At 36.9% G+C, this 23,576-nt stretch overlaps 1 protein-coding gene and 1 long non-coding RNA gene across 3 annotated transcripts; both read left to right on the top strand.

Moving 5' to 3' along the window:
* Positions 1-1,264: 1,264 nt before the first annotated feature.
* On the top strand, positions 1,265-7,984 carry LOC104219166 (protein ENHANCED DISEASE RESISTANCE 2-like). Of its 2 annotated transcripts, none has more exons than XM_009769800.2 (11): positions 1,265-1,483; positions 3,301-3,486; positions 3,615-3,932; positions 4,012-4,101; positions 4,247-4,723; positions 5,377-5,515; positions 5,613-5,775; positions 5,875-6,003; positions 6,459-6,653; positions 6,768-6,890; positions 7,651-7,984. In XM_009769800.2, the coding sequence occupies exons 3-11, from the start codon at positions 3,689-3,691 to the stop codon at positions 7,771-7,773; spliced, it is 1,683 nt and encodes a 560-aa protein (XP_009768102.1). In that variant the 5' UTR covers positions 1,265-1,483; positions 3,301-3,486; positions 3,615-3,688; the 3' UTR covers positions 7,774-7,984. The 2 variants fall into 2 exon arrangements, with proteins under 2 accessions (XP_009768102.1, XP_070012386.1); XM_070156285.1 differs by having other exon boundaries at positions 3,301-3,335.
* A 1,219-nt stretch (positions 7,985-9,203) lies between these two features.
* LOC138876844 (uncharacterized) lies at positions 9,204-11,145 on the top strand. Its single transcript, XR_011402120.1, has 3 exons — positions 9,204-9,290; positions 9,405-9,564; positions 11,056-11,145. It is a non-coding gene; the product is annotated as an uncharacterized lncRNA (long non-coding RNA).
* The last annotated feature ends 12,431 nt before the right edge of the window (positions 11,146-23,576 follow it).

Below are 23,576 nucleotides of genomic sequence, written 5' to 3' on the forward strand. Positions count from 1 at the left end.
TAAACAATAATTAACATAACTAATAAAATAACCAAATTTAAAGAAAACTACCAAAATTCGAAATTAAACAATAAAATGCAAAATTGCTTAGTTTTGTGATTTTTCCATTTTTATAAAATAACTAATTTGCTCATTAATCTAAAAAATATAAAATTAAATCCTAAATGCAAATGCAACATATTTTTGTATTTTTCGTGAATTAAATAAAATAAACGTGCGTAGACAAATGCAAGCAATTAACAAAACGAAATTGCAAATAATAGGAAAATTTATTTTGTTTTGAATTTGTGAGAGTAATTCATATAGGGCAAAAATCACGTGCTCACACATATGATTCAAATTCGTTAAACTAAAGCTCCACTCGTGCATGTTGTAGGAAAAACGGAGAATTAAAATGGATCATAGGGCTCCTGATTCTCACTGCCTGGCCACTTGTAATGCTGATTTTGTAGTTAATATATACAAATATTGACCTTAAGTATTTAAAATAACGGTAAACTATGGAAAAACTTGTTTGATGAGTATTTCAACCTAATTAGTAATAACCTTTACTCAAAAAATATATAGATATTTCAAGTGAAATTTATGTCTGTACACAAATTCAACTTCCAATATATATATTGCGACTTCAACAATATAAGCAATAGTGTGGTATTCTCTGCATACTTAAAATTCTAAATTTGTATTTGAAACTAGTACATTAAGATTACGAGTGAGAGTAAATCACAATATTCTTTGCCACAATTCTTTAGTATTATTTCATTTTTCCAACTATTTTTTAATTTTCCAATACAATTTGAATTAAAAGGGAAAAAAGGAATATGAGAAAATACTTGTTCGCATTTGTTATTTAATTTTCACGAATCCATAATTTTGATTATTCATGGACAAATGATAAACTGATGAGGAGGAAAATATATATAATGATGTAATTGTTACTTTAGTGCATTTAATTTTGTAAGGGAATAAAAAGGAGCAAGAGAAAAACTTATTCGCAGACGTTGGTATTTGCATGAAATTATATTAATTGTATTATTAATGGATAAATGACGATATGTTATCTAACAATGACTAAGTGATAGAGTTTATGCAAACATTAGTGCATGAATATTGAATGGATGGAATGGAGCTAGCCGGTAACGAAATAAGCAAACAGTCACACATGCAGCTAAAAGAACGTTCCTTTTTTTCTTCTTCTTCCTTCCTTTTTTCAACATTTCTCTTTCTATCTATATAATCACTCCGTCAAATTCCATTGAAATATAAATACAGGGGAAATAAATTCATCAAATTATATATATAGAGCTGATTGAGAAAAGAGAAGGTTTGGAATTGCTGTGCTAGCTCTCTCCCTCTCTTTCTTGGTTCTTGTTTTGTTCTTTCACAAATTATATAAGAGAGGGAGAAACCAAGCCAAGCTTCTTTCATTATCTTCCTTCTTTATCAACACTCCTCTTACATTACATGTATGTATGTATAACAGGTACATACTCTTTCATTTCTGCTTCCTTTTGCTATTTCCTGCATAGGCGCACACACATGCATGCCGCGGCGAAGCCAGAAATACATACAAGGGAATTCAAAAATATATAAGAATTTCAACACATGTTATTTGAACATGTGATGGAAGCAATTTTTGAATTCCCTTTGCCACATTACACAAGAATCTTCTCATATGTCAAAAGAATTCACCAGTTTATACGTAATCAGAAAATTTCATTTTTGCCCTATTTGCGCACAATGTAATATTTAGCTACAGGGGATATATTCCATTGAAACTCTTGACATCACCTAGTTCCGACCCTGCATGCATGCTTGTATGTAAATTTTTGAGTCACAACTTTGCATTTTGGATCACACTCGTCACCTAGGTTATATAGAGTTAATGTATACGTGTATGTATTCAAATGATCGATCATTGTGTGTATTTAGTATGAGTACATTAAGTATTTTTACTATTTCTTTGTACAACAACAATAATGCCTGAATCTCAAGCTAGTTAAGTTAGGCCATATACATATTCTTTCAACTCATGTAGTTTCATTTAAAACCGTCTCAATTCAATATTTTAAAAGCTCACAAGCTTGAGAGACAGTAGCTTTGATGTGATCTTCACGGACAGAAATAGATTACGGTCAATTCGATAATGATAAAGTGGTATTGCTTTTTCAGCCCAAACACAGAAAATATTCCTCAAATATGACCTAAAACAACTCTTTTTCTATCATTAATCAAATTTTTATTTTGAAAAATATGAATCGGATTTTGAAGAAGGGGAGGAAGAAGGAGCATGAGAAAGGACAAAAATAGGATGTCATTTCATGTACAAATGGGTTAGATATATAGATAGAAGCAACGTCAGAATGCCGCGGGACACTGCTTCATCATTTTTTTTTAAAAACCAAATTTGCAATAATAAATTATAAGCAAAACAAAATTTTGGTATAAATATAACAAATGACACCACCACTAGTAACAACACACTTTGTTGGCTCGCTGGTGAAGCGACTTATCTCTCTTTGAGAGGTTGTGAGGGTTCGAATCCCCATCTTCTATCAAATAAGGAGCATCAAAATTTGAGGTAGAATATGTTCCTTATGCACAAAGAATAATTCGAAATCAAATGAATGATGAGCTAATTTTGAGTGGTAAATTGATGCCTTATATATTAGAAGTATTAAAAAAAATAATTCGAAATCAAATGAATGATGAGCTAATTTTGAGTGGTAAATTGATGCCTTATATATTAGAAGTATTAAAAAAAATAATTCGAAATCAAATGAATTGAGGTTTACTATTGATACATTTTAGAAAATGAAATTCGTTGAAGAGAGTTGTATTGTGTTTTCTTAATTTTGAATTGTTTGTTTTTTATATGACGTAATTATTCACTTCTTTAAGTGTTGATACCGCTTATGAATAACACTATGCATGCCGCTAAATGGAAAGTTCTTGGCACTAAATACATTGTACTTTTGAAATTATGGGTACAGAATTTAATATTTATTAGAATTTTAGTGGGTTTCACATATATATCTATATTCCATGACGATATTGAGTTTAGTTGAAATCATTAAATATAAGTTGCATATGGGCTCTTTATGCTCCTCAATAACTATTTTTGGTGGCAAGAATTTTGCTGATTTAATCTTACATGTGACATATGAGTTTCACTGTTGCTAAACCTGAAAAAAATCTGTTTCTATCTTATCTCTATGAGTTTCATTATGTTGTTGAAAATTTGGGTACTACAAAATCAATACTAATGCAAGTTGATTTATACTTAATGCTACTTTGCAGGTCCTGTTGGTGTGTGCTGTAAAATTTTGGAACTTGTATGTAGATTTAAAAAACTATCCTTTTTTTTTCTACGTTTGCTCTTCTGAAACTGGCCTTCTATAGACGATACAGAGGCGGATTCAAGATTTTAGACTAACGAGTTCAGTGTGTTGTTGTATCCACTACTCCTTTCCTTTGTGACAATAGGTATGGAATTTGTATAAAAGCGAGTTTTAAATAAAACATTTATAGTTCGAGACGAAGACATTAGGTGTATGGGTGGATCCCCTCCTACAATAATCACACAGTTCAATTTACTTGTGCTCAACTACCAGGTATCCTTATTTCATCTGCTGGAATGGGACAGCAACAATTAGCAGAAGCTACTTTTGTGAGCTGAGTTAGAAAAATGGGTGCTTGTGTATCAACTCCAGGCCATACAATCAAAGTACAGAAGAAACACCATCGTCACCATAGAAAATTCCGTGGAAAGAATTTAATCTCTCTTGCAGAAGGAACTAGGAGAAGAAAGAGTGATGTAGGACCACATATTGCTGTTAGTGAGTTTGTTAGAAGATCTGAGGTCTCCAGTTCCAAATACCATCTCACTCAGACTCAGTTGCAGTGGCATCATACTCAATCAGATGCTAATGGTAAGTTTTTCTTTTGAATCGTGTGGCTATAAGACTTTTGAAACTTGTGCTCTAATTGTGTGGCTATTAAAACTTGCAGTTCTTAGCCAAGAAGAAGCATGGTTTGACACATACAGCAATGTTGAGTCTGACTCAGACGATGACGATGACTTCAGTAGCGTCCACGGAGGTAATGACTTCAGTAGTTTTCCTCTATTTTTTGGACCAACATACTACTTTAGTCTATAAGCAATGTCAATTCTTTCTTCGCGATAAATGAGCAATGGCCATGTCCTAATTCCTCATTTGCTTATTTATACTCTTCAATTTTGTAGATCTTTTTCCTAAACCTGGACAAGTAGTTCAATATGAAACATCGTCGTGCTTTATGGATAGCAAACTTAAGTACAAGGAGTACCACGAACGATATCTCAAGATAGACGGCAGTAGAACAGACAAGTTTTTGCTCAAAGATGGAGTTAATAGTCCAAAAGGACTTGCACTTATAGGTGGTCACGGCTATGAAGTTCCGTCCCTTGGGACGCATGAAGTCCTTGGAGCCCAAAGGAAGAGATTTTTGGACCGCGCTTATGGAAGTTTTAATAGTGTTAAAGAGGATAAATTTGGTGTGCAGGAGAAAACTCAAGAGAATGTGCTCAAGACTGTCTTACCAAAGCTGGTTACTTCCTTGAGTTTCAATGAAAAGATTATTAGTTCATCAAATTCAGGCCACGTTTCTCAAGTAAAGCAATCGACTATTAGGCTTTCTCTAACGAGAACATCTGTGGATGGAAAAGAAGAAAATAAGTACTGTAAGTACTTCACCATTTTCCATTTCAATATTATTCATCTTTAATCAAGTCTAATTTTCAAAAATCATTATATGCATATGCAACGATCATTATATGATATGTTATGTGGCGCCCATGACGGAGGGCAGGCAGATAAGGGCGGGTCATGTCAACTTAGGCGAATCCCACATCGGAATGGGAGAGGAAAGTGAAGAGCTTTATAAGGCATGACACAAGTTCACATGGTACACGCGCTTTTGTGGCATAGCCTGAAAGACAAATCCATGCGGGCCTAGGCCCAACGCGGACAATACGTTCCATGGGCTTGAGTCGTGACAAATATGGTATCACCGCGAACCCACCTCTTTGAGAAGGTGGTGGGGCAAAACCTCAATGAGGATGCTAAGTCTCAAGGGGGGTGAATGTGAATGTGACGCCCATGAAGGAGGGCGGGTCATGCAGGACTACATAAGTTCACATGGTACGCGCTCTTTTGATGCTCGATGTGGAGTAGCCCGAAAGATAAATCCCTACGGGTCTGGGCCCAAAGCGGATAATACGTGGCATTGGCTTGGGTCGTGACAAAATTTAAATTTCCTGTTCTGGAATATAAAAACATAGGTGAACAAACCTATTGTTGAGGACGTGTATTAAACATAGTTGTAATCTTGTAGGTTCATCGAAAAAATATCTTTATCGTCCCAAGGCCGGGCTCCAAATTCCTTGTAAAAGTACAGAAGAAAAGCTAACAGCAGGAAGTTGGTCAAAGATTGATCCGTCCAACTTTAAGCTCCGTAGTGACAGTTATTTCAGGTACAAATTTAAGTGGATTCTTCTCCTTTTCCAATTAATAAGTTGTAATGGATTAGTCATTATACATATATTTCTTAATTTTTCCCTTGAACTGCAGAGACAAGAAAAAATCACCAGCACCAAATGTGTCTCCTTATACTGCTATTGGTGTTGATTTATTTGTGTCCCCTAAAAAGATCAACCATATTGCACAACACCTTGTGCTTCCCTCTGTAAAAGGAGATGGGAAATTTCCACCATTACTAATTGTTAATATTCAGGTATAAGTGTAGTCTCTGCCCCGTCCGCGCCTTCTCAGATGAGTTTATATTAGATATAACATCCTATTCTAATGAAATATTGTCGATATTTTGTTTCAGTTGCCTACTTATCCTGCTCCAATGTTCGTCGGTGATGCTGATGGTGAAGGCTTAAGCCTTGTATTATATTTCAAAATTTCTGAAACTTTTGACAAAGACATTTCTCCACAATTTCAGGACAGCATCAAGGTAATTTCATGTCAACTTCATGAGTTTTCCTTCTGACACGTAGAGGATTTCATCTATGCTAGTCTTGGAAGTAAAATACACATCGTGTTATGGTTTTCGCTGTCTTACTTGAAAGATATGATTGTCAACAAGGGCAGCCCAGTGCACTAAGCACCCGCTGTGCGCGGGGTCCGAGGAAGGTCCGGACACACAAGGGTTTATTGTATACTGTATTACAACTCGTGACCTCTTGGTCACATGGCAGCAACTTTACCAGTTACGCCAAGGCTCTCATTCCAAAGATATGATTGTGAGAATATGCCAAAGTTAGAAGATAGACTGAGCTCTTCTGTCAGAACGATTTTGTGATTCATGAACACAATGTCTCCATTTTCTCTTCCATACAACAACTACTACGCCTCAGTGTTTTTCCATATTTAATTTTAATTTATATGTGCTGTTGATTGGTATGACAGAGATTAGTTGAGGATGATATGGAAAAGGTAAAAGGATTTGCAAGAGAATCATCTGTTCCTTTTAGAGAGAGGTTGAAGATTATGGTTGGGGTGGTTAATCCAACTGAGCTTGTTTCAAATGCTACTGAAAGTAAGCTTTTAAATGCTTACAATGAGAAGCCTGTGCTTTCGCGCCCTCAACACACCTTTTATCAGGTGGATCCTCTATCCTTTGGATTTAGAGTTTAAGCTTTATGCACTGACACTGTAAAATCTTTGTTGTAATGGGACATGAACGTTAATGCTATGTTCTTTCTCTGTTTATTCCAGGGTCCAAATTACTTCGAAATTGATCTTGACATTCATCGCTTCAGCTACATTGCAAGAAAAGGACTCGACTCTTTTAGGGAGCGTTTAGGATTTGGAATACTGGATCTTGGTCTAACAATTCAGGTTTCTCATCATTTTTTACTTACTCTCTCCGTTTCATATTACATGAGGTACTTTCTTTTTAGTCAGTTCCAAAACAAATGATACATTTCTAAATTTGGAAATAATTCAACTTTAAACTCTTTCATTTTACCCATTTACCCTTAATGAGAAGTTTTTATAGCTACACAAATGTCATGGCCCCACAAACTTTTTACCCCTTAAGCTTTTAAGACAACAAGTTTCAAAAGTCTTCTTTTTTCTTAAACTCCGTGTCGAATCAAACTATCTCATCTAATATGAAACGGAGGGAGTACTATATTACACAAATAATTGGATTCTGTAGGAATGAGAAAGTTGGCTTAGATTTTGGCTTGACAAATTTTTCACAGTAGCAACGCACGTTACTTGCTATTTTTAGGTGGTACCAATCCATACTTAATCTAGTCAATCGTCTGCAGTTATCTTTTAAGTAACTTGATTGTGTTACTCCCTTCGTTTCAATTTATGTGAACCTGTTTGACTGAACACAAAATTTAAGAAAAAGTTGGAACTTGTGGTCCTAAACAAGTCTAAAAGAGGCCCAAAGTATTTGTGTGGTTATAGAAGTTTCTCATTAACGGTAGAATTGTAAGTTTAAGCTAAATTGTTTTCAAATTTAGAAAAGGGTCATTCTTTTTTGAACGCACCAAAAAAAAATATGTTCACGTGAACTGAAACAAAGGGAGTAATATTTTTCATACGGTCAATAAATGGAACTTAAACTTTTTCTTGAATCGTACAGGCACAGAAGCAAGAAGAGCTACCAGAGAAAGTGCTTGGTTGTTTGAGATTAAACAAGATTGACTTTGTTGATCATGGCCAAATACCAACACTTATGTGTGTTGAAGATTCAAGTTCAGATTGATATTGCTACTAGCACCTGCATCTGGTATGGAGGAGGCTTCAAATAGCCCCCTTGTAATTAAGCAATTCCGGCTTTCTATAAATGACATAAAAGAATTCTATAAGAGGCGAAAAATATTTTATGTAATATGCGAAATACTACTATATCATGTTAATACAACAATTTGGTAACACCCAAAAAAGTTTTGCTGATAAAATGTGAAAAGGTCTTATATATAGTTTCTCCTCACTTGTCATGCATTCTGTCTTCCATATATTTTAGTGCTAGTTTGCTCCTATGAGATCCTTCATTTGTCTTGATATATCATGTCGTTTGGTTGTGGTGTTGGAGTATTAATCCCAGCATAAAATCTCTCATAGGGTCTCATAAGAAAAAAATAATCGCCTCATGACTAGCATTGTTTGGTTGATGATGTTAAATAATATCCATATTTTAATTATAAGAAAATCTATGCATTATTTTAAAATAATAATATATGCATTAGCAATATGAGATTAAATTATTTAAACAAAAATACTCTTTTAAAGTAAGTAATTCATATATAATAATTCTTTCGTTATTAATCATGTTATAACAATCCCTTCATTATTAATTGTATAATAATCCCAACATAACTAGTGTACTGGTGGGAAAAAAGCACGACACGTGTACCAACAACGAGGTGACAAGTAGCACTTATAATTGGGTCAATAAAGAAAAATAGAAAGGAAGGATAAAACACCCATAATGTTTTATCAGAGGAGGTACCATATCTAATAGCTGAAAAAAAAGAAATAGGCACGAGATGAATAAAAACTGGAAAAGGGGAAGATTCACGATTCTGTTATAAAAATGGAAGAGGAATCAATATTAGCTTTGATTACGGGTGATCCTCTATTATTACTGTATCCATTACAATTAAATTTAGTAACGGGCAATCAAGGTAATTAATATCGTTAACGAGTCAGAATTAAGTAGGAAAACTGTTACAATTGTGTATCCTTATACAAGGACTCATACCTCATTTTGTACAATCATTAGAACATATCTAAATATATACAATCAGTTTTTAATTTTTTTTGGTTCAAGATTCCAATCCGCAATTCTAGAAAAAATTAGCAATCAACAATAATCTTTCTTTCCTTACTTATTATTTCAATTATTTGCTTTATTTCTGCATTACCAAGAAAGTGAAATAATTTTGGTTATCAGTAATTCAATTTTTCTTAATATTAACTTTGGCCATAAAAATTATTTTTGGGTTAAACAAATTGGTTCCGTTATCGGAAATCTGATAACCTGTTCACTTTCCACATTTTATTTTTTAACAACAAACATGTCTACTGGTAACGAAATTGATCATGTGAATCAACAAGATAGAACTCCATCACATCACACATCCACAGCTACTCCACAACATTCATGAGAAAGTTCACCTGAAAGGTCTGCTACTCGCACTGATGGGCAACAGGGTGAACAAATCAACCAACAAGATACTTGGAGCAGTTGATTGCACAACATGTAAATGAAGCATGATGGTAGGCTAGGAACACGTGTTTTAGCTGCATTATGCACTCTAATTACTTCACTTTGAGTGTGTTTGAGCTTAAATGATAGTGATTTGCACTTATTACGTGTTTTATGCTTTGTAGGAGATGACTCCGAGTTAAGAAGATATTCTGGAGCTAAATCGACTAATTAGAGCTTTGAAGTCTGAGTAAAAGCCAAGGAATCAAACTGGGATCGCGTCCGGGACTCGTGGACTGGCGTTGCATACAAAATTTGGAAGAAAGCGCAAGGGTTATGATAATTGTAACAATTCTCCCTTGATTTTTCTTTGTGTCGTGGTTCTTTTCCAAGGGTTTTGTTTGAACCAGGTGTAGTTAGTTTTCTTTTTTAGGAATAGTGAAGTCTTGTGCTATGTATTAGATGGATATGACTTTTCTTGACGTTGTTGTGCCTTGAGAGTAGTGAGTGTCTTAGTTGTGATGCCTAGGTTCAGTTCTTGACTCATAGATAAGTGCCTTAATTTGGTTGATTGTGACTTTGCTTAATTACTTTTACTAGAGAGTCGGGATAGATCCAATCCTGTGTGAGTTATGTGCCATATGTGTGCGAGGTTATTGGTGATATGCATGTCCGTTGATGTCTAAAATTTACTTCATATGTTTGCAAAGTGAAATAGTAGTCTTGTTCAGTCTAGACATTTCTTTGTTGAGCCAATTATATGCTTTTACCTACCTAATTAATGTATATCTTAGTTAGCTCCATTGAGCATGTATTCCTATTTCTTTGGCAACCACACTACAAGCTTGACCCCTTTATTTGAATTGTCTATCTGTTTGAATCTTTTACCTCTTGTGAGCACTTTAGTTTGTATGAGCTTGTAAAATCTAAGTGGAGGTATGGTCAGGTTTTTGAGTGGAACTATTGAAAAAGGAGAAATGTGCATTGTTTGAAAAATTATGAGAGCCACATGTAAGGAATTGAAAAAAAGAGAGAAAGAAAACTCAATCAAAACTCTGAAAATAAGGAAAAAAAGTGTGTTAGAAAAGAGAAAAAGTGATCCCTTGCTAGTAGTAGTTCCCGTCTTGTTTGTACTTAAAGATATAGGGAGCTTAATGTTGTGAAGGTTGGGATTTGGTCCAAAATAAGTGTGGGGTTTAAATTATGAAATTGTATGTATTAAAGTTCTCAGGGAGGTGTAGTCACTATATTCATATGTATCCTACCCATCCACAGCCTACATTACAATCAAAATTAAGTCCTGTTTGATCTTTGACTAAATGAGCTCAATTAGTAGAGTATTACATTATGGGCAAGATTATATTATATTCTATGTGGTGCATGAATTTGATTTCTAAGAGTGAGTTAATTCTTTCTATCTTGAGTTCTTATTTGTTGTTGAATTTTATTATGTGTGGAATTACTCTCTATTGTTTGTGTGAGGGCACATGATTTGCGAAGGAAAGTTAAAGTCTTTGACCTTTGTGTTAGAGTAAGTGAATAGGTTGTGAAAAATATGTGATAATTTTGAGTCGAGTCATGAGATTAGGATGTTACGATATGGTGTTTAGAATATTTTAAATATTCTTGGCATGATGCGTTAGGAAAGTTGTAAGATGAGAAGGTTGTTTCTATGTGAAGTGTAGTTTGATTACTCGAGGACGAGCAATAATTTAAGTGTGGGGTGTTGATGGTAGGCTAGGAACACATCTTTTAGCCGCATTTGGCACTCTAATTACTGCACTTTGAGCTTAAATGATAGTGATTTGCACTTATTACATGTTTTATGCTTTGTAGGAGATGATTCCGAGTTAAGAAGATATTTTGGAGCTAAATCAACTAATAGGAGCTTTCAAGTCTGAGTAAAAGCCAAGGAATCAAACCAGGATCGTGTCCGAGACTCGTGGACCAGCGTTGCATACGAAAGTTGGAAGAAAGCGCAAGGGTTATGATATTTTTACTAATGCTTCGCATTATGCGTAGCACATTACAACGCATCAAGGCAAATGTGCGTCAGAAATTTTAGAAGTTCCGAGACTTGTAGTCTTTGGATCTGACAGAAAACTACACTAATTCTAGGCATAGTGTGTGGCATCAGTACAAATTTTTGTCAAACAAGCCAAATTCAGAGAGTTTACAACCGAAAAAAATGCACTAATGCGATGCACACTGCGTAGCACTGTGCGACGCATAAAGTGTAAAAAGTTTGTAGGTTTTCCTATTTCAGCTCAAAGAGGGTAGTTCCGTCTGGGTTCGTTCCTACTTGGTATAAATACACAAGAAACACGTTTTTGAAGGGACTTTTGACGTTAGAAGCTTTGGGAAAGGATTGGAGGCTACAAGACATGGGATTTCATCATCTCTCCATCAATTCAATACGGGAGTTTGGAATGTAAAGTTAGATTTATGCTCTCTTATTCTTTAACTCTTTTTGTGATGACTTCCTCCATAATTATGGAGTAGTTTACCTTAGGGTTTGACGTGCTTTGGTGACTTGATTATTGTTTATGGATTTGATTACTGCTTAATTGCTTGAATTTATTGGAAGAGTTTTAACTCTAGTTGTGATTTTATTCATTATCTTATTTAATCGGAAGAGGAGCATAATATTGAATATTTTGCAACGCATGATTTAATTTATTTTTGTACTTCTTTAAAGTAATCGAAAGAGCTTTATTATCTACCTCTTAAATTAAGATTGAGAAATATTCGAGAGAAGTTTCTCTTAGACTATTCTAACCAATATATTCTTGCAAGTTTCACCGCACTTCACATTAGTTTATTTAAAAGATTTAGATTTAATCGAGATAGGAGTCTGATCGGAAGCATAAGCTAATCACCTATTGTAAATGTTTCGGAACTTGGGTTGACACATGGATTTTAGATTATGGGACATCTCATCATATGACTTTCAATAGATCTTCTTTGCTAGATATTAGAATACTACCCTGTCCCTTGTTGGTTACTCTCCCAAATGGTTACAGAGTTAGAATGACAGAAATTGGTAGTGTGTCACTTGATCCTCAAATCACCTTGCATAGATTCATGTTTGTCCCATCATTCAAATTTAATCTCATATATATCTCTTCTTTAACTGCCCAACACAAGTCTTTAATAGCTTTCATTGATACTTGTTGTCTTCTGCATGCCCCTTCAATGAAGAGGCCTCTGGAGATTGGTAAAATCAGAGATGAGTAGTACCTTCTTTGTTCTCTCTGCTTGAAGAATGCTAGTAATATTTCAGCATCTACTCTTTCTGTTTCTTGTATTCCATCCCACACCTATGATATAAATAGATCCATCTGTAATAAGTCATCTACTACCTATGATAAGGACTCTTCATAATGTGATCACCTCTCAAATGTACATAAATCCATTCATAATAAAACTTTTGTTTGTGTTCCTTTTTCTTGTTTGTCTCATGGCAATGATATGAATGTATTTTGGCATAACAGATTATGACATGTTCCTTTTGTTAAAATGAAGAGCATTACCACCATTCCTATTACCTTTTCTAACAAACAACCCTTTATGTGCTCCATTTGTCCAATGGCCAGACATACCAGATTGCCATTTCCCCAAAGGACCAGCAACACCAAACATATATTTGACTTGTTACATATTGATTTGTGTGGACCGTATAATATACCCACATATAACAATTATAAATACTTTCTTACCATGGTAGATGACCACAACAGATCCACCTGGACTCACCTCCTATCCAGCAAGAGTAATGCCCTGCAAGTTCTCAAAGCTTTTGTTTCTCTAGTTAAAAACCAATTTCACACAACCATAAAGTCAGTCAGATCAGAAAATGGTTTAGAATTCACTAGTGCAGAAGCAATCTCTTTCTTCCAAGATCAAGGCATTGTACACCAAAGAACTTGTCCATACACATCACAACAGAATGGTGTAGTTGAAATGAAGCATATGTATCTTTTAGAGACATACAAGGCACTCTTATTTCAGTCAAAGTTGCCTATGAGGTATTGGGGAAAGTGCATTCTAACAGCTACATACCTGATAAACAAACTTCCCACTTTCTATCTCAAGAACAAATATTCTTTTGAACTTTTGTACAAGAAAAAGCCAAACTACTCTCACCTTAGGAGCTTTGGCTTCCTATGTTTTCCTACTATACCAAAAACACATAAGGATAAGTTTGAGCCCAGAACGGTGCCACATGTTTTTGTTGGATACCCTTTTGACACCAAAGGCTATAAAGTGCTAAATCTGGAATCTAAAAGAATCTACATATCTAGAGATATAGTCTATCATGAAGACATTTTCCCTTTTGCTATTTCTCCTACTACTTGTTCCTTCCCATCAACCATCCATTCAATTACCTTCATCACTGACCTGCATACCGACGCTCTTCAATCCACAACAGACACTCCACTCAGTTCAAACAATGTTGATACTGCATCCGATGAGTCTGCCCTCGATCACTCTCCAGGTTCTCTGTCTGAGTCACAGCCTTCTATCCCATTGTCACCTCACAAGACTTACCTGACAGTACCTTACAAGATCCTTCACCAATTCTAGAGCCTAGGAGATCTAGGAGACAGCACAAGCTTCCCACTCACTTGCAAGATTAAATTTACACCTTAGATAATTTAAGGGTCCACAAACTCTATAGAGAATCAGGTTCTCTATCAGGTTTAACAGAACACACGCACATTGCAGTAAGTAAATGACAAGAGAAATTTTACATCTACAAATTCCCAGCTCAACGGGATTAAAAATCATGACCTACCCTTGTATGATTTCAACTTCACTATTGAGCAACTTTTAGATTACAACTTATGCAACCTAGGAATTAACCTCTTAATCTCTCACTAACATGTAATACTCTATTACAAAAACTTTACAACTCGACTAACTCTAGCCAAGACTCAAACACAAGGGCTTAAAATTTACAAAGGGTTTCCTACAGAGTACTTCTAAACAAGCTAAGTAGGAATTACACTTGAAGAACTATTACAAAGTTACAACTCAACTAAGGACATATAATAACTTGATATGGGAACTAGTCCGTAGTCGTGTTGTTCTTTGTTCTTGATGCACTTGAGAATTGCTTGATGGATGATCAATCAAATGAGAGAGCTTTTTTGTGTATTCTCTAAGTGTTGAAATATTTGTTTTACCTTCCTTGATGTTAACAATACATTTGTGACATCACTTGGGATGATGTAAGCAAGGTAGGTAAAAGACACTCCCCATAAAGTTAACTGTTGCACTGTTTCTGCACTGTAGCGTGTGCAGGCAACAACTTTACAGTTAGGGAAGTTGACTTGTGAAGTTTCCTCGGGAAACGATAGCTATCTGTTCCCTCTTTTGCTCCTCTAACTCTAAAGAGTTGAAACATATCCCAAGCTGGAACCTTTCGATCTTAAGGTTTTGAGAATACGTAACTGGTTCTTGACAGTAAGTTTGTTAGATCATCAAAACATAAAATAATATACTTGTAACCTATCAATTTCCCCCTTTTTGATGATAACAAATTTATATTTGAAAATCCCAGAAAAAGCCGCACAAAACCAGATAGTGAACCAGAAAAACCTTTAGTTCCCCCCTGAATCTGTATTCCCCCTTAATTAGTGCATTCGGTTATGCACATTATTCTTCCCCCTTTTGGAATCATAAAAAGAATAGCAACAAGTTTATAGCAAAAAGAAGTCTAGCGTGAGTTAACTCATGCCACTTGTGTGCACACAACATGACTAAAACAGAGCATAAAGACAAGGCACAGATAGCAAAAAGGGAAAACTTGCATTAAATAATTTGTATTTTTCAACAGGAGCAGAGTCAATGTTACTACCACCATCCACAATTTTGAACAACAAAAAAAATACCACAAACATCACCATAAAAACTAACATTGAGGGAATAGACTAATCACTAAAGATTGGACATTGAGGGGACGCTGTTTAGGGAGCACTGGAAGGAGAGGGCTTAGATGCAGATGCAAGGGTTTGGAGGACTAAATACATTCGAGCATTTGCTAACATTTGCTCGTTGAGAAGTCTCTCTTTCAGGTCCTCCACTTGTTTTCTGAGCTTAGCATTCTCTTTTGTCAAACGAGCAACCTCTTCTCCTTGAGAACTACTGGAACCAGGTGTCTCCTGCAGCTGACTTAACTGAGTCTCAAGGATAGCATTCCTTGCTTTCAATTGCCTTATCTCTGAAGTAGCACTGTTTTGAGCATTGATCAGTTGAGATATGGTATAAGTGCTTCCAACCCCTCCAAATTTCTCGATACACTCACATTCTTCAAGAGTAGCTTTGGAGAAAGTTTGCTTCTTTGTGCCCATTTTAGCTTGTCCCGGAGGAACCTTGAAGTGCTTAAAGACCTTGGTGAGAAGGAACTCATACGGCAGCCCATGATTACCATCTTTAAAGTCTGCCACTTTGTTCATGTGCTCTATTATAATCCCAGGCAGATTGATGGTAGTGAAGTTGTCCAGTGCTTCCATGAGGAACAGGTCTGCACGAGAGGTGATAGGTCTTCTCTCAGCTCAAGGTAGTAGTACCTTGTTCACCATCTCAAACAGTAGTTGGTATACAGGAAGGAAAGCCTTCTTCTGAACATGTTCCCCCTGCTGAACCGCTCTATCCTTTAATATGGCGTTTCTGAAGTTTTGAGAACAAGATCAATGAACACTAGACAACCCTTCAGCAGGCACACCAAAAATGGATCCCAACAAGGCAGATTCAACTACCATATTAACTTCATTCACCAACACACAGATGTGATCATCCTCAAGTTTGAATAGGTCAGCATAGAAACTTTGAACTTCCTCTTCATACACCATTGGAGCATCATTTGTGAACGAATGTGTCCACTATTGGAACTCGCATATCTCAACCAGCTGTCTCATACCAGCCTCCTCCAAGATATCAGGGGCAAATGTGCCCCCCCCTCCCAGCACCTTTTGACTTCTCAACCTCTCTTTCCCAACACTCCTTGGACCAACCACTCTGGCCTTCTTTGAGGAACCAGGTTCCTCATCAATATTAGCTTTTCTCTTAGCATACTTGCGAACATTCTTCCCTTTTTCAACAGACTTCACAGATTTTTCACCCAATTCTTCCATCACACCATCACCAGACTCTTCCACAGACTTATTACCAGATTCTTTCACTATATTTTCACTAGACACAAAGTCATCAGACTTGTTCAGATTTTCAGCAGACATAGAAGATCCCCTTTTAACTTGGGGAGACCATGCTTCTGTGAGAGCTTTCTAGTCAAGGAACCAGGTTCCTCGACTTCTTCCTCATCCACATTTACCACATGCACTAATTTCTCATTCATTTCTTTCCCGTCTTTTACCAACTTTCTTCTCCTTGACTTAGCTTGGTTGTTTTTAAGAGCAGACTCAAGAGCCTCCTTCCTTTGCAAGCTAGTAGTAGGTCGCTTAGGAGTAGACTTTTGAGAAGCCATTGGTCTACGCTTAGTCAGGCTTGATATTACCAAATCATTAGAATCCTCTTCACTACCACCTTTTCTCTGGACACAGATCTTTCCTCAGGCACTACCAAACACAAAGGCTCAACATCAAAATGAGGAGAGGCATCAGGGTCAATACTGACCTGGGGCTCTTGAGAGGACCCTTGAGTTGGATCCTCTTGGGAGGGATCAGGTCCCTCATTTGGTACCCAAGTAGTATTGTCCTGTGTTGATTGTTCAACAGGCACAAGGTCTCTACCCTCTTCCACAGTCTTAGACCGTTGAGTCCCAAAACCATCATCACCTCCTTCTATAACAACCCCTTCATTAGCTATGGACAACATGTTCTCTATTGCCTCTTTCTCTTGTACATCCATGGAAAATTCAGTAGAGGAAGGAGTGTTACCTGTGGACACAAGATCAGGAGCACTCTTTGTTGAGTCAAACTTCTCTGAACCATCAGTTTGATCTACCTTTGACCCTTCTTTCATAGGCAAACTTGAAATTTCCTAATTTACTTCTTTGTCAGCAGTAATTTATTTATCCCCTTTTTCCGACAAAGTATGAGAAGGGCTCTAGGCTACAAATCTTTTGGGAGTCGAGATTTTGCGACTCCTATGAGAACCAAAACTCGAGTGGGTAAGATAGGAGACGGAATGTCGAGGTGACTCTGTCCTAGGGTTTTGGCTAGCAGTAATTTGGGGTTAGGAGCCTAATATTGGTGTTTCAACAGGTGAGAACTTAATGGGGATATCGCTTGGAACACTCGAGGTTGTTTGATTTTCAGCCATGGTGAGAAGAAGATAAGGGATTTGGCAGTTTGAAGAGAGGCAGAAGAATGGGGTTTTGAAATTTGATGGGAGGAGTTGTGACAGTGATAGATATATTTATGATGGATGAGGGACCGGTTAAGAAAGGGCAGCAGTTTTGGGAGTTGGGTCGGTTCTCAATAGGTGAGATGTTTGGGTTTAAAGGATGCAAATAAAACGTAATTGACATACTGATGACATGGCACTTATTTTAACCGTTTAAAATTGTGCATGAGAGAACAAAGAAACTATTAACCTGTGTTAAGAGAACCAGGTTCCCTGACTAATCTTGCATCTGTAAGCTTTGCCGTTTTTACCCACGCGTACCGCATCGACTGCCTATTTTTTCTATAATCATCATGCGTGTCTACCTGTAATGGTATAGAGGTGAGTTAGACTTTGCCAGAAAATACTTTTAGCTAAATTTACCTGAACATTTCTTTCATAACCAATCATTGTGGGACCAAGTTCTCAATTGGGTTTATCAACCCCCGTGCCAGGCGATTTTTCTCAAAGTATTCTCTGCTCAAGGCTTTGGTGAATATATCTACAATTTGATCTTTAGTTCTGCAGAATTTCATGCATATATGCCCCTTTTCAACATTGTCTCTGAGAAAATAATGACATACATCAATGTGTTTGGTCCTCTTATATTGAACTGGATTGTTTGCCATATTGAGTGCACTTGTGTTATCACATAAGAGAGAGATACAATTTGAGAACACTCCAAAGTCTTCCAACTGTTGTTTGATCCACAATAGTTGAGCACAACAAGAGGCAATTGCGACATATTCTGCTTTTGCAGTTGAGAGTGCCACTGAGTTCTACTTCCTTGTACCCCATGATATTAGGCAAGAACCCAGGAAATTTGCCATTCCATACGTGTTTTTCCTATCTACCAGATATCCTGCATAATCAGCATCAACATACCCAATAAGATCAAAGTTATCACCTAAGGGATAGAAGAGGACCAGGTCCTGCGTTCCTTTGAGATATATCAGTATTCTCTTGACAGCCTTCAGATGAGATTCCTTTGGCTAAAAATAATGTCTGTTCTGCTTGCAGTGAGATATAGGAGTGACCCTACGATCCCTCTATAGATGGTTTGATTTACAGGGGAACCAGGTTCATCCATGTTTAGACGGGTAGCTGTGGCAATAGAAGTGTCGATGACTTTTGATACTTTCATATCAAACCTTTTTCAGCAGCTCATTGATGTACTTCTACTGACTTATGAATGTTCCCTTCTAAGATTGCTTTACTTGAAGTCCTGGGAAGAAACTCAGTTTCCCATCATACTGCTCTCAAACTCACTCCCCATGAGTTTTGCAAATTATTCACAAAGAGAGTCAGTTGTGGCTCCAAAGATGATATCATCAATATATACCTGAACAATTAGCAGGTTCCTTCCTCGTTTCTTCAGAAAAAGAGTGTTGTCAATCTTGCCTCTTGTAAATTCATTTTCTAGAAGGAATTTTGACAACCGTTCATACCACACCTGGGTAGCCTGCTTTAGCCCGTACCATGCCTTGTCCAGTTTGAACACATGATCAGGATGCTCGTGACACTCAAAACCAGGAGGCTACTTGACATAAACTTCTTCTTTCAAATAGCCATTTAGAAATGCACTTTTGGCATCCATTTGGAACAGTGTGAACTCCATATACGATGCAAAGGCAATAAAAATTCTAGTGGCTTCCGTTCGAGCTACTGGAGCAAATGTTTTATCATAATCGATCCCTTCTTCCTGATTGTAGTCTTGAATTACAAGCCTTGCCTTGTTTCTTGTTTTATTTCCAAACTCATCAAGTTTGTTCTTGAATACCCACCTAGTTTGTATAATAGTTCGATCTGCAGGTCGAGGGACCAGGTGTCATACCTTGTTTCTTTCAACTTAATGCAGCTCATCTTACATGGTTGTGATCCAGTCTGCATCTTTCAGCGCTTCTTTGATATTTTTGGGCTCTATTTGAGAAAGGAAGGCTGAAAAGGCAAGTGATTTTCTTGATTTTGATCTTGTTTGAACTCGTAAGTCAAGAGGGGTGATTATGTTGTCAAGAGGATGTGAGCTTTTGTGCTTCCAATTTGGTACCTGAATCTTATTGGTAGAGGAATCAGGTATGTCTGACTGAAGTTCTTGGGAGCTTCTTACTTCAGCAAGTGGAGTACCTTAGACTGCATCAACAACTCTATTTTTAGCTTTAGTTGGTGTAATCATGGGACCAGGTTCCTCCTCAACAGATGGAGGTACACTGGCATCATCTTCACTAGATTCTTTTACACGACTCATCATATCTGTTTTTCTATTTGCCATGTCAATAACTTCTCCTGGAACATATAAGGGTTCTCCATCTTGATTAACATGTCTGTCCTTCTCACGGGAGAGGTGAGATTCATCAAAGATCACATGTATACTTCCCTCAACACATTGAGTCCTTTTGTTGTACACTTTGTAAGCTTTGCTTAGAGATGAGTATCCCAGAAAGATTCCTTCATCACTTTTGGCATCGAATTTTCCAAGAGTTTCCTTTCCATTATTGTGAACAAAGCATTTACACCCAAAAGTCCTTAGATGTGTCAAATTGGGCTTCCTTCCATTCGGCAGTTCATATGGATTTTTTCCAGAAAGGACCTAATCATGCACCTGTTCACCAAATAGGAGGCAGTGTTGACAGCTTTTGCCCAGAAATTCTGTGCAATTCCACTATCAATCAACATTGTTCTTACCGTGTCTTCAAGAGTTCTATTCTTCCTCTCCACAACACCATTTTGTTGAGGTGTTCTTGGTGCTGAGAATTGTGAGTGATACCATTTTCGGTATAGAACTCATCAAATTTCGTATTGTCAAACTCTGTCCCATGATCAGACCTGATGCTGGTTACCTTATTACCCATCTTCACTTGGATCTTCTTGACAAAAGCAACAAACACTTCAAAGGTTTCATCCTTGGTCGTGAGAAACAAAGTCCATGTGAATCTGGAGTAGTCATTAACTATCACAAAGATGTACTTCTTTCCTCCTCTGTTTGGCACCCTCATAGGTCCACATAGATCCATGTAAAGGAGATCAAGTGGCCTTGAGGTGCTGACTTCATTTTTGGGCTTGAATAAGGATCTGACTTGCTTGCCTTTTACGTATGCATCACACACTTTGTGATCCTTGAAGCTTGACTTGGGAAGACCACGAATCAGCTCTTTCCTGACCAATTTATTCAGCATTGTGAAGCGTGCATGACCCAACCTCATGTACCATAGTTCAGCATCATCATCTACGACACTTAGACAACTGAGATCACCATTCTGCAAGGACTCAAAATCAGCAACATAAATATTTTTCTATCTTTTTGCTACTAGCACCACCTCACCAATCACTAGGTTTGTGATTGTACAAATCTTTAACATAAATTTCACCTTGTTTCCCTTGTCGCATATCTAGGAAACACTTAGCAAGTTGTACTTCAAACCATTCACATAGTACACATTTTCGATTGAGTATGAGAGAGACTTCCCAATCCTTCCAACTCTCACAATTTATCCTTTCTTTCCATTTCTAAAGGATACACTCCCTCCTTGTAGGGCCTTAAGTGAAAGGAAATCGTTTGTACTTCTAGTCATATGCTTTGAGTAGCCACTATCCATGTACCATTGTAGGTTGCTTCCTTTCACTATTCCCTACAAAAAATCAAGAGTTAGACTTAGGAACCCAAACTAGTTTGGGTCCCTTATAATGAGGAAAGGGGTGAAAGAGGGATCTTTTGCTCCATGCAGGCATCATGCGTTTTTTATATGAGGGACCAAGTTCTCTACCAGTAGTTACCTTTTCAGCAAAATATTTGTTTTTCTATTGTGACTGAAATCTAGCCTTATAGTTTTCTTTAAAGTGACAATTATTACTTTAGTGAGTGCAAAACCAATTGTCAGGTACAGTAACATACTTGTTATGGGGGTTGTAGGGAATCTTTTCCCTTTAAAACCCAATCCCCTGCCTGTTTCCTTCATTTTTGGTGCACATGGCAGTGATAGCATCAGAGGACCAGGTCCATTTGAGTGACTTTTCAAGATCACTCTTCATTTTGCCTAGTTCTTCCTGAAGTTGTTTGTTTTTCTCAAGCTGAGCACACAAACTAGACTTCACTGAATTTAACTCACTTTCAAGCTTAATATGTGCCTCTCTTGCAACTTCCTTTCCCTTTTGAGAATTTTTAGGCCTACTCTCCATTTTAAGTTCCCCAATTGTTTCTTTCAAATCCACTACCACCACTAAAAGGTCATATCTCTCGTGCTCAAGGTTAGAAACTTTCTCAGCTAAGACTTCTTTTTTCCTTTTTGCACACTCAGTGATCTATTTTAGGTCTACCACAACCACCATTAGATCATCTCTTTCATATTCTATATTTGCAATTTTTTCATCTAAGGCATCCTTCTCTTTCTTCAGGTTCTCAATTGTTTCCTTTAAATCAACTACAACAACTACAAGGTCATCTTTGGTCTATTATGTTTCTCATAACTCCACAGTTAAAGCATATTTATCATTTATAAGATTGTGATAAGCATCAATTAACATATTTGCCAATAATATGAGTTTTTAGGAGAATAAGATTTCAGATTTCTCTGAACATCCAGAAAATTTACCTCATCATTGTCGTCATCTTCATCATCATCAGACTGAGCTATCAAGGTAAAGATTGAATCATACTCAGTTGCTTCACTTTCCACTGTCATCATTGAGATATCACCATGATTATTTTCTTCTTTAGATTCGCTGGAAGAGTCTCCCCATGTAGCAAGAGCCTATTTTACAATATTATCAGCGGCATTCTTTCTATTGTAGCATTTATCAGGAACCGGGTTCCTCTTGGATGCTTTATCAAATTTGTTTTTGTACTGATATTGATTTAGGAGAGGGAAATCCTTGATGAAGTGTCCTGGCTTACCATATTTATGACAGAGGTCATAATTTTTTGGCTTGCTAAAACCTCCCCTTTTTGGAATGCCTTCATTCCTGTGAACCATCTTCTAGAATCTTCTTGTCAAGTAAGCCATATCACCATCCTCACCACTTGAATCATTGATGTCCGTCTTGAGGACCATATTCTTCTCCCTCTTGGGCTCTCTTCTTTCATTGTTCTTCTTCTTCTTCTTCATTTCATATGTTTTCAGATTGCCGACAAGCTCATCAATGGTTAGCTCCTGCAAGTCCTTTGCCTCTGTAATAGCGTTCACTTTGTTTCCCAAGAATTGGGTAGCACACTAAGGATTTTTGTGACAAGATTATTTCTTGGAATGATTTCACCATGAGAGTGAAGCTCATTGATAATAGAGATGAACCAAGTATGCATATCTTGGATGGATTCATCGTCTTTCATCCTGAAGAGCTCGTATTCAGTTGTGAGCATGTCAATCTTAGATTGCTTCACCTGTGTTGTTCCTTCATGAGTTGTCTGAAGGGCTTCCTAAATTTCCTTGGTTGACTGATATGCTGATATCTTGTTGTATTCGTCAGGATCAATGCCACAAACAAAATTTTCTTTGCACGAAAATTCTTCTCTACTTCCTTTCGATCAGCATCATTGAACTCCTTCCTTGTCTTGGGAATGGCTACAGCTAGGTCTCCAAGACTCTTGGTAGGAACAAAGGCTCCATCACAGATAACATCTCATAGCTCTGAATCTCCAGCCATGATGAAGTCGTGCATTCTGGTCTTTCACCATCCATAATATTGTCTGTTGAACCTTGGTGGTCTGTAAGTAGACTGGACTTCTTTGAAGTTTGGAGGAGCAACCATTAGGATCCTTTCTAGATGTTAACCTGATAAAAAGAATTTGCTCTGATACCAATTGATAGAATTTAAGGGTCCACTAAACTCTATAGAGAACCAGGTTCTCTATCAGGTTCAACAAAACACAAGCACACTGCAGTAAGTAAATGACAAGAGGAATTTTATGTGGAAAATTTCCATCTCAACGGGATTAAAAATCATGACCTACCCTTCTAGGATTTCAACTTCACTACTGAGCAAGTTTTAGATTACAACCTATGCAACCTAGGAATTAA

This window comes from Nicotiana sylvestris, chromosome 9 (genome assembly GCF_000393655.2).
Source record: "Nicotiana sylvestris chromosome 9, ASM39365v2, whole genome shotgun sequence".
NCBI lineage: Eukaryota > Viridiplantae > Streptophyta > Magnoliopsida > Solanales > Solanaceae > Nicotiana > Nicotiana sylvestris.

Bases quoted from the DNA above. Each gene is read 5' to 3' on its own strand.
- LOC104219166 (XM_009769800.2), top strand. From the start codon at position 3,689: ATGGGTGCTTGTGTATCAACTCCAGGCCATACAATCAAAGTACAGAAG. The intron at 3,933-4,011 runs GTAAGTTTTTCT...TAAAACTTGCAG, and splicing joins TACTCAATCAGATGCTAATG to TTCTTAGCCAAGAAGAAGCA. The intron at 5,516-5,612 runs GTACAAATTTAA...CTTGAACTGCAG, and splicing joins CGTAGTGACAGTTATTTCAG to AGACAAGAAAAAATCACCAG.